The following is a 15442-nucleotide window of genomic DNA, read 5'->3' on the forward strand; positions in this document are numbered from 1 at the left end:
ATTCTCGTATCAGTTATGTACGGATGTTATTAAGAGCAGGAAGCAAACTGGTGCTCAGAAATTTAGATTAAATTAGTTCGGTTTGCAAGTCTGAAACGCCACCGATGTGGCGAAATGTTTTGAGTTATAATTCTAATTTTCCCAGGAGAGTTGATTCGAATATTGCGCGGGTGTGACACGATTTTTAGCAGTACACTCTATTCGGGCGCGTCGATTTTTTTGCATAGGTTCTCTCTTTTAATGTGTTTTTAAAATTATTATTATTTTTATTTTTTTTAATTATTATTATTATCAGCTAAGTATTTATGCTTCCATTTCAGATGCATTTTACAATGCTGGTAAAATTTTCGAAAAAATCGTTCTACCAAAGAAAAATGTAAATTTTTTTTAATTACTGGTGTACGATGTAAAAATTCAATTTGGGAATGAAAAAGAGGCGTTATAAATTCTTTATTCATCTTTTGTTTTGTACAACTGTTTTAATTTTTCTTTTTCTCTCGAATTAAAGAAAGTTGAGTTATGAATTAAAATACAATCCACAAAGGATAATACGATAAGTCGAGAATTTAAAGCATTTGTGAGACCGTAAAATTATCCATTACTAAGAAAAAGACATGAAAATCGTGATTTTACAAATTAAATATGAATTTTTCTCGTTTTTGTGAGCTTATAATCCATTTACTGCGCAAAATGGTAATTTTTGCTGGAATTTCTCTATAATTTTTATTATTCTTTTTCTCACAGTGTAGTTGAACAAACTAGAATTGTAGAATCATTCTAAACTTATAAATCAAAACTTGTTACTGAAACTAATTATTTCTGACCAAAATAAATAATTTGGTTGCTGTTAATTAAATTATTTCCTCAAAATAGCAAATACTCATTTGGATATCATTTTAGAAGTATTTTAAATCGAATAACAAAGTTTGAAATCTCCAAAAGCCAATATCATGTACTTAAAAAATTTTTTAAATTCTACTATCGAAAACTAACAACTAATACTTGAGATACAAAAAAAATTTTGTACACCGTATTACTACTCTTTTAAAAAAATATCTAAAATTTTCTGAAAGTTACTCATATCAGTAATGTTTTTAAATTTTCTATCTATTTTTGCACTTAAATATCTACTATTCCAACCCCTATTTTATTCACTCGGTGGCAAATATACACCACTCAAGGGGAACGAAACACTTTCGTATCTCGACAAGTGCAGTTTGTTGTTAAAAAAAAAAAAAAAAAAAAAAAAAAAAAAAAAAAAAAAAAAAAAAAAAACGTTTTCATAGAAACACGAACATCTACGGTTCATATCTTCCACGACGACTGTATTTTTTGCTATATCTTAAAAAATTAGTCCTCCCTCGCTTGGAAAAAAAAAAAAAAAAGTTACAATTCACTGTCGATATACAGGATGAAAAAACTCCCAGCAAGCATCGTACTCCCATCCCATCGCCATTTTCAGCGTCTTTTACCCTTCGACGCGATGGTATATACCTATATATACATGACATTATCCGCGGAAAGAGCTCCGCTGCGAAATCTCGGCCTCGTCTTTCTTTTCATTCAAGCTGTGTATGAATAAGGACAGCTCTGCTGGCGCACTTATCGATCTCTCGTTCGCTGTGTACGTGATGTATAGATGCCTCGACCTATACACTTCTCTCTATTTCTCTCTGTGACCTTTCGTACGCGGAGTAAATGACTACAGCGATTTTTACCGTGAAACTACGAGAAAAGTTACGGAGACGTCACGTCAATTACTATAATTTTTTTCCTCTCGTACGTAACAGCATAGTTTTTTTTTTTTTTTAAATTCTTGATATCTCACGGTATCGAGAGATTACCGTAATTTTATCATAAAAATTACTGTAGGTTTTTTTTCCGTGTATAGAGTCAAGAGTCAGGGGACACGCGGGGAAAATAATTTGGTTAATGCAACGAGCAAGTGGGTTGGGAAATTTAAACTCGTATATACATTATAGGACTGACGGATTTTGAAACTAATTAATAGAGATTTTTATTTTGTAGTGGGAAAAAAATAGTTCATTAGTTTTTCTGAACGTTAGTGTGGTAAGAAATAAATACTGATATATTTTATTAAATTATTTTGTAATAGTAATAATAATAATAATAATAATAATAATAATAATAATAATACATTGTAAAAAGATTATTAATTGATTTATGGAATAATATACATACAATATAAAGTTATTTTATAGTAGCATATACAATAAGAAATAGTAGTACTAAGTATTCATTTAGGATAGGCGATACTGTTTCACAATATAAAAGTTTATTTGGAAATTTTTTTCATAAGTAAATGTTTAAAACTTGAGGAACACATTGTTAAAAATTAAATGAATACACAATTTTAATTAATAATGTATCATTTTGATTAAATCAATATATAATTTTAAGAAATACATAAAACAATTTTCTATGAGATATTATTTTATAGAAATACGTTATTATAAATTTTAACTAAATCTCGTTGAAATTTCAATATTAAATGCAAAAATATAAAAGTAATGTAGATGAAATGAAGTTAATTAATAAAATTATAAGAATCCAAAATTTTCATAATCTTTTATTTTTGTCTGAGGAGAAACTAAAAAATAAAAATAAAATATTTAATTTTTTATTCACTATATCTATGATTACATAATCATTGTTCTTCTATAATTATTTTATAATAATATTATTTTTTATAATGATATGTATTTAAATATGAGTTTTTTTAACAATCTTAGTACATTTTCAGTTTGTTTCCAAAAATTAATATTGTAAAATAGATTTTTAAATATTTTAAAATAAATGTGTGACAAAAAAAAATTTTCTATTTTGTAAATTATAATTTCGTTTTTCAAGTTTTGAGAAAAACGTCAGAATTAAATCGTTTCATTTTTAGAAAGTTACCTTACTTCTTATCAAGCTTGCGCCAGCTTCGCGTATTTGTTTCCAAAATACTTTTGTCAGTAAATTTTTATTTCATCCGACTTTTTTTCTCATGGATTTAATCATTATTTAAATTTAGGTGTACTTACTTTAAACAGTAAAATAAGAAGTGATTTAATAAATCTGGGCGTTCGTTATTCATTTATTTGGAATTAAAAAAAATATCGTACGATGATATCTAAACAAATACCTTGAATAATATTTTACCCAAAAACGTACCCTTACAAAAAACTTCAAACAATCAAAAAAGTTTTCCAAGTCGCTTATCCAATCTTCATTTTTTTCTTTTTTCCCTATCATTTTTTTTTACAACTGAGTTTTTTGTTCTGTATACATTTTCCCGTGAACACGAATAAATGTCGCCTTGCCATTCTTCATCAAATGTTTCCCGCGAAAACTCAACCTGGCGCGGTGCATAAATCCTCTATCTTAAAAAAATTGATTGTGACGTGACTGTGGCTTTTTTATCCGTTGTGTGATTAGTTAAGACAGGTCATACGATAAAAAAAATCATTGTGCTCTAATTGTAGTAACATTAGAAATAAAATAAAATTCCCCTATGAAAATGATTTAGTTCTATTTTATTTTATTTGTCTTTTAAGATACTATATATAACTAATGTTAATGTGAAATTAAATGAAGTATGTATTTCATAATTTTATAATATCCCGAAAACACAATGTATTACATTTTTATTTTTTGATGATTCTAAAATTTAAATTTTAATTTATTATAAGTATAAAAAAAACTTTGACTTAATTCGAAACAATATGACAACTATACGTAATATTTAATATATCTGTTTGCCAAGACGAAAAAAATCAGGGAAATAGTTTCAATAAATTTTCTGTCAAGTAATTATAAAAATGTAATAAAAATAACAAAGAACGCGCGAAGCCGTTCACATACCTAGGACATGTAAAAAACTGGGTAAGGGAGAAATAACCAAGAAAGAAAATTTCTTAGGATTTTATTTGCACAAAATTTCGCATACGACTGGTTTTTTTACTGCCGCTGCAACTGTAGGGCTACTGATAAAACGGAGATGCTAATGCACTTTGTCGCGAGCTCGGAAAGGCAAAAGGAAGAACATTTTTACGAGAATATCTTGATTTTTTCCTTCATTACTCGAGACGGCTGTTTTACGCGAAAGCTGCATGTTTATTTCGAATCAAAGTTGATGCAAAAGGAGTTTTTTCTAATTTTTTTTACTTTTTTTTTTTTTTGGAGATTGAGCATACTTTTTCAAAGAAGGCTGAAAATGGTACTACTTTGAATACAATAATTTTAAAACAACTTTTTTCTATCAAAAAGTTTCAGTAACAATACAATATTTTCTAGAGTAGACCGGGCCAATGCTCCCATGCAATTGTATGATTTTTTACTAATTTTAAAAAATCACGTTTAAAAATGTTTTTACATCCTTAAAGTATTGAAATGTCTTGTATTAAGAAAATTTTTAAACAGAAACTTTTTTAAACACATTTTTTGATTCCATGAAATTTTTGTTTCAGTATATACTGATGTTATACATATCAGTTATGTGATTCCGAAGTCTTTGAGATATTTTAGTATTAATTTATCTTCAATAATAATAATTTTTCTGAAATAAATAAGTAAATATTAAATTTAAAAATTGATAACGCTTGGGTATAATGAGCTGTCTCAAGTTTAACTTTGCAAGCATAAGAAAAAAGCATCGTAAAAAATACTTTAAATTTTTGTTGGACAAATAGATAAAAAATATTCATTTATTAAAAGAAAAGAAAAAAACACGTTTCTTCTATACTGCATCAATACATAAAATGAGGCAGTAAGAGAATTAGATTTCACCAGTTAAAGAACATGTGAGTATAAAAAAAAGGCTCGATAATGTATATACATCAAAAGACATCAGGGATGTGGGTAAGGTAATCTTAGCAAATTTAATTGTTGCATCTATAGTTGACTAGTAGAACTTTCAAGACACCAGATATACTATTTTCACGTTAAACAACCAAGTCAAATGATCATATTTCAATGCATTAGATTGTTTTTTAATGAATGAGTTTTTACAAATTTTGAATATTTTTGTGAGACTAAAAAATCTTTCAAGTAGTGGTTTTTTCATTTCTCCTCCTCAGAATAATGACGGACTTGGAATATTTGACCTAAATCAGTCAAGAAGAAAAATATGAAAGACGAAAAATCTAATCAGCCGTGTGCAGAAAATTAATCGGAACGACGGATCAATAATATACAATTCGCAACCATCAACATCGCGTCCTTTGTACGATGAATAATATTTTTTTTCCCCGTCTTTCATGGACTGAGTTTTTCGATACTCATACTCGAACTGGTAAAGGCGATATTTGGAATTTTCTTCTCTGGCATTGGATAAATTGTTTAAAAAAAATGCTCAATTTTTTTTTTTTTTTTTTCGTAACAAAAACCCGTACAGTGAAGTAAATGTTTTTTTATTTTTCCATTTCTTCAATACCTCGAACAAACACATTCCAGCGTATACAAAAACGCAAGGGTGAAAAGAACTTTTATGGTTGCACTTCAGCAACGAAAGCCGTCGCCATTTTCCTTTACAAAACGCTGGAAAGAAAAAAAAAAAAAAAAAAAAAAAAAAAAAAAAAAAAAAGTCCATTCGTCATCCAAGAATCTCTTTTTTTGCTCCCGTTACAAGTCACCAATAGCGATCATTTATTTTATTTAAAAAAAAAACCGTACAACCTTCTTCCACTAGTATCAACCGAACCAATGAAATTCGACTTGTCATAACTTCAGAAATAAAATCAAAGCGCAATTTATGGAAGCCGTGGCTGCTGTGCAAAAAACCACTCCAACGCAGCTCTGGCACAGTACTTTCTCGTGGGATAAATCAGGGCCATTACCGGTGTCGTGAAAAAATAAAGATCCCCAAAAGACGTACCTCTTGCGCCTTCAAGAGACGCGCCGGGATGAGCGTTCCGGGAAACTGGTCGACGCGGGCCGGTGGTTTTGATCCGCTCGTAAATCAAGCTCGGCTTGCAGGGAGGCGTTGGAGGTGGCGAAAAATATTCGAGAGCATTTACGCGGAAAAAATCGGCATTCCGTCCAAAAGTGAGGGAAAAATGGGAAAACGATACGGCACTTACTCTTTTCCGGCCTTGCGGACCGAGTCGTGGAATCGAGACGTGCGCGTATACGTTTTACTTTGCGCGATGTGTGGTTCTACTGATACTTGTAAGCTTTGTGCGATGATGTCGTTACAGGATTGAAGGGGATGGTTATTGATTTCGGCAGATGGTGGTAGTGTGTTAGAATGCGAAAAATGTAGATTGTTACATGTTCCATCTGAAAATTAATATTAATTTTTTTGTTTGTTTTTTTAAGACTTTTATGGTCCACCGAATTTATGTACTGAATGTATATTACTCATAGTTTTTAAAATTTTTTAAAATAAGAAATAGCAGAAAATTATTGAAACTAAGACATTTTAACACAGAAAACAATATGATATCTGGCCTTTATCTGGTAATGAGTTTTTTAACAGAAGAATAAGATTTAATTAACATATTTAATAAACTGAATAATGTATAATTTTTCGAGGCGTTGGGATACAAATGCAAAAACTATTCTGGCTCATTCATTTAGAAGTACGTGAATTAATTTTGTTTTTTAAAAGTTTTTTGCTATAGCAAACCACATTATAGTTTTTACATTGAACTTGTTAATTCAACTGATTTTTCTTTTGAAAAATTAAGGGTTTTATGTAAATTTTTAAACAATTTTTTTTTGTATTTTGTGAACTATTTTCGTAACTATTAATGGACATCTATTTTTTTTAAATCTTAATAACTTATAAAAACCCTTCAAAAATTGTTAAAAAGAACATCATAAAAATGAATTTTCTCATAAATATAATTTATAGTTCGTCATCAGAATTCAAAAAAGGAATTCCAAATAAAAATTACTTACTTTTTAATATTTTTTAGGATGAAAAATTTTTATTTCAATATTTTTTCAAAAGTTCGATAAGCTAATTTGATTTTATTGGCTAGAAAAATAATAAGTTATCAGATAATTTTATTTTACAAGTGAAATTTATTTTTTTTAAATTACTTAATCAATGTGGCATAAAATGATTTGTAAATAAGTACGAGACTAATTGTTTAAAAAATTGAATTTTTATCATACATTTTCAAATGTAAAAAATGTAATACATTCAACTTCAGCAATTTTGTTCAGATAAAATGAGAAAGTGGTATTTTGGTAATGCTCACTACATTCATATTAGGTACAAAATATGTTTCATACAAAAACAGATGATTTATGGATGGTTACTTTTTCCCCTCTGGCAAAAACATAAGACACTCCTCAGGAATCAATTCTGCCTGGAAACCTTATAGATACTCTTGTAGATATTATAGATAAACAAGAGAAATAAAAAACTTCAAAATAATGTTAATTCTATTTTTCACAAATATTGAATAAAAAGATTAATTACATTTGTCTTCCATTAATTTTATACTTAATTTTTAGGATTTAGAAAATCTAAATAAAAATTAGATAGGGTACTTTGTTTTTTAATCAAACAATATTAAAAAGTAATCAATTCATTGAAATTGTTTCTTGGATTTTATTTTTATATTTGTTAAAGTCTTTCATTTTCATTTAAGATTCATTCTTAAATAAAAAATAATTTCAACTTCTATAATTTCACTTCGTTATTGTTGACTCATTCTAAAATCAAGCAAATTCTGTTAATTTTTGTTTGTTTTATGTTTCAAATGCAACATTACATGTAATACTTTTTTATAGTAAAATATTGAAATAAACTATTTACACTATGAAAACCCACTGGTATTTGTTAAAGAAAAAAAAAAATTTCTTTCTGATCCTTTATTCAGCAAAAATGCAAATAATTAATAATACACCTGATTGCGATTTACCTATCGATTTTACATATAAACTTAAAATATTTTTACCATTTTGATAATAAGAACATAATCTTTCCTATACTATCTCACAATCGTATACAACATAAAAAAAAATCTGACTATTAGTCTTTTCCGAAGTAGATTACGATCTCGACAAGTGCACAATATGGCCTGCAAATTAAATACCTAAATCATTTCCATGACGTAAAAAAAAAATTTCCAATCTGACGCGCGTAAATAAGAAACTCGAACAAATACAAATTTGAAAAGAAAAAATTAATATCAACCAAAATAATTTTATCGCTAACGACCACAATAAGAAAAAAAAAAAAAAAAGCGCGTACCTAAATACGTACACCCTCACGAAAAAAAAGAAAAATATGCCACTGGGTTTTTCCACGTTGCTCCCTTTTCTTATTCGATCTGTGATACACGCCCACGTATATAAAATACAGAAGCTCGACTCGATACGAGACGCAGATAAGCTTGATTTGAGTATAGGTACACCCAAGAAGGCAATCGATTTCGAGTGTCTATATTATCGCGCGGACGTGAATTGACTGCCAGCGAAATTCCAAAGCTCGACTAATGAACGATGCTCTCCAGATTTTTTTTTTTCTTCCCTCGACCTTGTTCTCTCTCTCTCTCTCTTTCCGACGATCTGGTTCTCTTTTTCCGTCTCCCGACAAAGGTGCGCGCGAAAGTGCCAGACGCCTATTGATTGACGACCTTTTTTTCTTTCTTTTTTTTTTTTTTTTTTTGTTAATAAGGCCTAAGTGCACTTAACTTTATGGCCCTTCTCTAACACATAGAGATTTTTTTTTTTTTTCCGTCAAGTCGATCGTTTTTCGCTTGGTATATAAGGACGAGAGCGTGTGCGGGATTGTTTATTAGCGTTGAAAATAGTGTTGGGTGGGATTTTTTTGCTATTTTTGCCCGACTCCAGAGTGCGTCGATGTGGAAATAGCATTCTCCTGGAAACGAGGACCGAAAGTTTGATTGGAACTCTGGCGAGGCAATAATTTTTTTCGTGATTTTTTTTTTTTTTTTTTTTTTTTTTTTTTTTCGAGCATTTTTCACTGCTGCAATGAAGAAATGAGAGTCCAGATTTAGCAAGCAGCGCTCGTTTGATCTCGGATCCCGTGAATAGAGTACTTTCTTGGAAAAACAGTTGTTCGGTATATCTACTTTGATTCGGGAGATTTTTTTTTTTTTTTTAATAAAATTCTATCATCGTCCTCTTCTTACTGTACGAATTTCTTTTTCCTTTTTTATACCCGAAGTGAATTATAACTTTTGATTGGAAATTTTTCCGTTTCATACGAACATCGGAACAATCAGGGTTTAAAATTATCACATGAAAAGAATATTTTTGTGAATTTCTTTTGAATATAGCCTGTTTTCATAGTAAAACTATCAAAGCAATTGGGTGATTTTTTAACGTTATTATCCTACTGTCTATGTTTGAGAGGCTATTTTTCTACATTGAAGAAATAATAATCTCAAATCAGCAATTATCCATTCAAATAAAGTGAAGCATTTTTTTTAAATCATAAATCGCAAATTGAATGGAAGAAATAATCGTATTATTTCTGAGTTTCAAAAAAATATCTCATTTGGGATTATCAAAAACATATGTCTTACGTATTTAAAATAATATTGAGCTTATACGTCCATAAAATCAAAATACTTAGATAATACGCGTTTTTTGAATTAAAAAGTTGAGTGATACTTTTTTTAAATTCGAGTTGATACTCATTCAAATTCGAAACAAATATCTTTTTTTTTTTTTTAAACAAAGCAATGAAACGACGCGTTTTTGAAATGCACAAAACAAAAAAGAAGATTATTCGATATTCCAATTAATAGACGAACGTTTCATCGATGCTAATTTATGATTTCACAATGTTTCTTTCAAACACCTCAAATGAATGTAAACGTACGTACTAAAAAGAGCAAAAAATAATTATTGTTTCAGAGTTTACGCAGCACCAGATAAAGAAACACCGTTAGAAAGTTGATAAAAAAAAAAAAAAAAAAAAAAAAAAAAAACGACTGGCTGCTTATCGCACAAAAAATCTAAAACTTGACTGACGAAAAAGCCAAAGAATCGGGCTAGTGGCTTCGTAAAGAATACACGCTGGGCTTGATTCTTACGCAAAGCATGAAAAAACAGACAGTTAAATCTGACGAAATTTGTGTTTTTACTTGAATTAATTTAAATAATAATGTTCAAAATAAAATGAACACAAGCGTAAACTTTTAATGACTATGACACTTTGAAAAAAAAAAAGAAAACACCGAAACATGCAACCTAAGGAAGAGGTCACATAACGGATACAGTTTTTTTTTTTAAGTTTTTAAATATTAGAAGAAAAATCCTGAAGAAACATGAACTCGTCGTATTTGTTGGGAGAAGATCAAGATTGGGGTGTGAGGTCTTACTTCACCTATTACAGTGAATTTGGTGATCAGAGCGGAGCTAGAGGCGTAGAGGTAAGTCAATGTTTATTTTTCTTAGACATCATATCGTACACCAAATGTACAAATAAAGTGAATTACAGTTTTTATAACCAAGTGCTCGGCCTTAGTTGTGTAAAATTACCTTTGTGTTGTTGCGTAATGAAAATGCAAAAAAAAAAAAAAAAACGTCCATTACCCTCGGAAAGCAATACAAGGTACGCTAAAGTGAAAGGGTGGAAAAAGAAACTTTCTTTGAAACTCCAACAAACGAAGGAAGACCGAATGAAAGTCCTCCTAATTGGGTTTTTCGTTCGACGACGTCGTACTATAGTTGAAACTTTTCTTTCGTCATTGTCGCAGACAAACCCATGCACGTAATACGTTCTTTTTCTTTTTTTCTTCGAATTCCTTAAAATTCTCGACAAATAGCAACTCAACAGTCGGTTTTTCCACAACAACATTTATAGATATATATTTTTTTTCTTATAAAATATTATAAACCGACTTGGGTGCTATTACTTCATGAATTTACAAGCACTTTCAAAGAAATTCTTTATTTTCTTGTTAAATGTATTCATTTTGCTGAAAACTTTTTTTATTTATCATTAGTAACAATACCATATAAAAAAAAGTTTACATTTTGATGTAATAGCTAACAATAAAAGTACCTTTAACAAGTACCTTCATTTTTATTTTTTTTCAAACGAATTTCAATACATTAAAAAAAAATTTGTTATGCATATCGTTACAAAACAGTAAGAAAAAAATTTTTGGAGCAAAAAATTAAACAGTAAAAAAATTTTAATAGTATTCGTGCCCAACTTTGATTACAATTGTACACCCGAGTGACTGTACTATATATTGTACTGTATTTTCTTTAAAAGTTAATTGGTCACGTAACAAAGCCTTTTTATTGGATATCTGATTGGCTTAGGTTGATCACGTGATTTATTTGGGAAGCGTCGTTCGATAATATTTAAATTTTGAATTTAATTCTAATAAACAGATACAATAGAATTGCATATTATGCATTTGAAATTGTGAGCCATAAAAGTGTATTATATTTATGAACTCCTTCCAGTAGATTAACGAAAACATTGGATATTTTTTGGATTTACCTAGACAAAATAAATATTTTTCTAAACTACACAGCTCCACAAAAAAATGCTTCCAGAAACTAGGCAACACCTGCCATATGGTTTTTGGGTCACTGAATCTGAATCTAAAATCTGTTTAATCCCATCTCGTCAGAATTTTTTTATAACCTCAAAATTACGGTCAAAAATCATGTATCTTTCAACAATTTCTCTCTCAAAAATATTTACTTTAGATTTGGATTCAGCGACCCAGAAAGCATATAGAAGGTTTCTTCTTGTTTCTGGAACTTTTTTTTTGTTTTTTTTTTTTTCTTGAGCAATGTTGTGCTGTAAAAAAGCTGTTTCAAATACAATTGACCATTGACACAATTATGTAATTATATCAAAAATATGAATATCTAATGAATGAAAAATCACACGTGTCCAGGTGTTGGTGATGGCTGTGTGCTTCGTAATGAGTGTCATCACGAACATCGGAATCGGTGCGTGCGTGTTGCGCTTCCGCGAGATGCGCACGCCAATGAATCTTTGCCTAGTCAATTTAGCAGCCGCCGATCTTCTGTTCACCCTTGGCGTGCCCGCCGTGGCCTACACTCGATTCACGCAATCTTGGATGCTCGGCGAGGCTGTTTGTCGCATGCTTCCATACTCTCAGGTACTTATATTGGATCTAATATTTCAGTCAAGTACAGCTTAGTATCGCTTTTTTCCCTTTTAAGGTTAAGGGAAATAAGAGTACCGACTTTAGGTGTGCGATCTACCTTACCGGTATCGTTCGGTTTTTTAAGATTTTTTTTAGGAAAATAATGCCAAGTATTTTTTATTATCATAATAAAGTTTAGAAGTATAAGCCTGAAAATGATTTTGTATCTCACTGAATCTGATATAGCAAAAAAAAAACTGAATAGTACTGGTAGGTTCACATCATTTTATATCCACATCAAAATGCAAAAAAAATTTTTTTTTCATACCCAGTTTGTGTGCGGCTTTGTGCTGTTATGGACGCTGACGCTCATTTCAATGGACCGGCATCGTTGCTTGGCGGTGGTTCCCTATCGCAGCGCCCTGACCGTCACTCGAGTTATTACTGCCAGTTTTCTCACTTGGTTCGTCGCAGCCTTAATCTTTCTGCCGATCGTTTTATGGTTTCAGACCAAGGTAATTTTAGACTCTCTATTTTTTTTAATCATTTTTAGGTACATTTAATAAATTATATAAATTTTGCAATTCACCTACAATTTTGCGTGACATGTTGTACAGGTGACAGACAACGGCTTGACCATTTGCACTCTTATCTTCCCACGCAGTGACGTCATTAACGTGTCTCTTTGCTTCACGATTCCAATCATCATATTCACTTTCCTTCTGCCGATAGCTTTGTTGGTCTACTTTTACCAGAGGATCTTCAAAAAATTGGTCGACACGAGAAATCGATGGGCAGTGCCTTGCGTAGCTCAGGTGAACATTTATTCTATTTTACTATGAGAATACAAATAATTGTTGCTACTTCAAAGGCAATTCAATTTCTTGTACAACCATTCACAGGGTTTGGACGGCGACAGTAATAAACGCAGAGACTCGGAGTTATCGATAGTCGGTACACTGATGCCTTGGGCTGGCCGCAAGCTGTCTTCTGCCTCGATACAGGGTAACGCGACGTGCGCCCGGCAAAATCGCGCCGGTAGTCTGTCACAACAGGAGGAGATCAGATTGCACAAGCATCTTCGCGTCGTGCGCCTCCTTTTGCTCAATGTCTTCGTGGTCCTGGTTATGTGGATACCGATTACAGTTGTCATGGTGCTTATCTATGTAGATGGACACCGGCCCACTGAGGATACTGAATTTTTTCTCAGGTATCCGTTTTTCAAGTCACAAATCACAAACTCTTGATAAAGTCACAATAACCACGGCTCCGGTACATCTACAATTAATATTATCGATTTTCAGATCTTACCACCTGATATGGGCGCTAATAATCGCCCAATTTAACACAGTGGTGAACCCGCTGCTTTACGGTGTGTCCTCGGAAAACTTTCGAGTCTGCCTGACGAAGCTCTGGAAGCGCGAAACGACACCGCGCATCAACATTTGCACCAACGAAGCCGCGGAAACGGACCGCGGCAGCGGCACCAGCGCCAATTGCTCGCGCGGCAACCCGGTGAGCAGCAGCGGAGCCGGCAAATCATCCGCAAAGACGTTACAGGTGGACAGACAAGTTGCCAAAGGGTGCGCGAGTGGTGGCAATAATTACCGAAGTAAAAACTCGTCATGCTCGTGCCCCGTACGTTCGACCAAGATCTCGAACTCTACCATTGGCAGTATCAAAGAGATACCGGCTTCGGAGAGATAGTAGAACGTTTGTTGAATTTTTTTTAAATAACCGACCGTACGATGAGTAGTGTGATATATATATGTCATTGATGTACGTTGCGTGTTTGAATCTCCCTCACCGAAATTTTTTGAAAGAATTCTCGCAATATTTCTACACAGGATATCGTGCAAAAACTCTTTGGTGTTTATGTCTTGTAAGCAATTTTTACTACTTAAAATGGATTATTATCTGATTTGACGTACAGAGGGTTGCAGTATTTCATCTTAGATTATTGAAAAACATTTCTTTTCATTCGAGCAAATTTATTTATAAAATTTTCAAATGAATAACTTGAAATTCTCAGTTTTGGTGTCGTTGTAAGGATTTTATCATTAAAAATAGATGATATACCTGCGCCTTACAAAAATTCTTTTCAGAAATCGTGATAAAGATGCCCACGTAATTATTTATATTTTTTCGAATATCTTATTATTGTTTTAATAGATGGAAAAAATAGGAAACTTGCATTTAATGTAAATAAAGTTTAATGTACGCCTTGTTTGAAAGTAATTTAATTAATTTAATGAAACTGGCTGAACACTTATGGTCTGATTTCCATATTATATAGTAAATAAATCTACGTGATGAACTGAGGGTTCATATTAGTTTTTTTAATAAAATATTTACCGTACAAAACTGTTGATTATAAAAATAATAATGATATATCATCAGGGTAAATAAAGTTATCCGTATTCACGTTAACATTATTATTTCATGAGATTTTTAATGTTAAAGTATTCAAAGATTATCGTTGAAATCAAATTGATTGCATAATTAGAAAAAGAAAAACTTTAGTATATAGCAAATAATAGCAGGCAAGTAAAAAAAGTTATGAATTTAACATCAAATAAAAATACCACTCAATTGAAAATGTGATAATAAATAAGTGTCTTATACCAATTTTAAGTTTATTACATCAATTTAAAGTAGTCAAGTATTTATTTTTTATGTTTTCTTAATGTAATAGTAAGAAATAAATGTAAATTCTTAGTACAATGTATAAATAAATCATATTATATTTATACAAAAAAATTTATACAGATTAATGTAAAATAGATTCATGTCCAAAGATGCATAATTAATTGTTTATAGAATACTATATGAATACATTTGCGTACAAAATAGTCAACTGAGACAACGTTTAATTGTACAGAAAAAATTATTAGTTGGTATACCATTAATTATATCTAATGTAATGTCAACAGGTATGAACACAATTGTGAAAATGACAAGATGTGAAAATCTATGTGTGCATCAATATTTCTGCATAAGTTACAATTTATTGCATGGTATTATGTGCATTGACAAAGTTATAATTATGTGTATACGATGTAAAATTATATCTATTGTGTAAAACAATTTTTATACAAAAAATGTATACATTAGAAAAATAGATTTTATAAAGTCGTGATATTTACATGGTGGATGTTGTTTCATATTATTTTTAACGCTTTCAGACACAATTTTTGTATATTTAAACATAAACACATCTTTGATGTTTCATACATTATACTATAATGATTTTCTATTCTCATGCTCTGAGTTTATTTTATTTTATTTATTTATTATTATTTTTTTTTAGTATGGTGTATTATAAATAGCTAAAAAAATGTATTACTTAGTTTATATTATCTATCTCATAA

General features: G+C 30.6%; 1 protein-coding gene across 1 annotated transcript in view; it reads left to right on the forward strand.

Annotated features, from left to right (window-relative positions):
* LOC106645943 (neuropeptide Y receptor type 2-like) overlaps positions 1 to 15047 on the forward strand; it is a 32084-nt gene extending 17037 nt beyond the window's left edge. The window contains exons 2-7 of the mRNA XM_023391602.2: positions 9847 to 10364; positions 11856 to 12083; positions 12404 to 12586; positions 12689 to 12886; positions 12974 to 13281; positions 13376 to 15047. Of these exons, the coding sequence (XP_023247370.2) occupies positions 10260 to 10364; positions 11856 to 12083; positions 12404 to 12586; positions 12689 to 12886; positions 12974 to 13281; positions 13376 to 13778 (1425 nt within the window). The 5' untranslated portion in view covers positions 9847 to 10259 and the 3' untranslated portion in view covers positions 13779 to 15047. The remainder of the gene's footprint in view (positions 1 to 9846; positions 10365 to 11855; positions 12084 to 12403; positions 12587 to 12688; positions 12887 to 12973; positions 13282 to 13375) is intronic.
* The last annotated feature ends 395 nt before the right edge of the window (positions 15048 to 15442 follow it).

Source organism: Copidosoma floridanum, unplaced genomic scaffold (genome assembly GCF_036245765.1).
Source record: "Copidosoma floridanum isolate Cflo_tuat_1 unplaced genomic scaffold, Cflo_Japanese_pri ptg000035l, whole genome shotgun sequence".
Classification (NCBI taxonomy): domain Eukaryota; kingdom Metazoa; phylum Arthropoda; class Insecta; order Hymenoptera; family Encyrtidae; genus Copidosoma; species Copidosoma floridanum.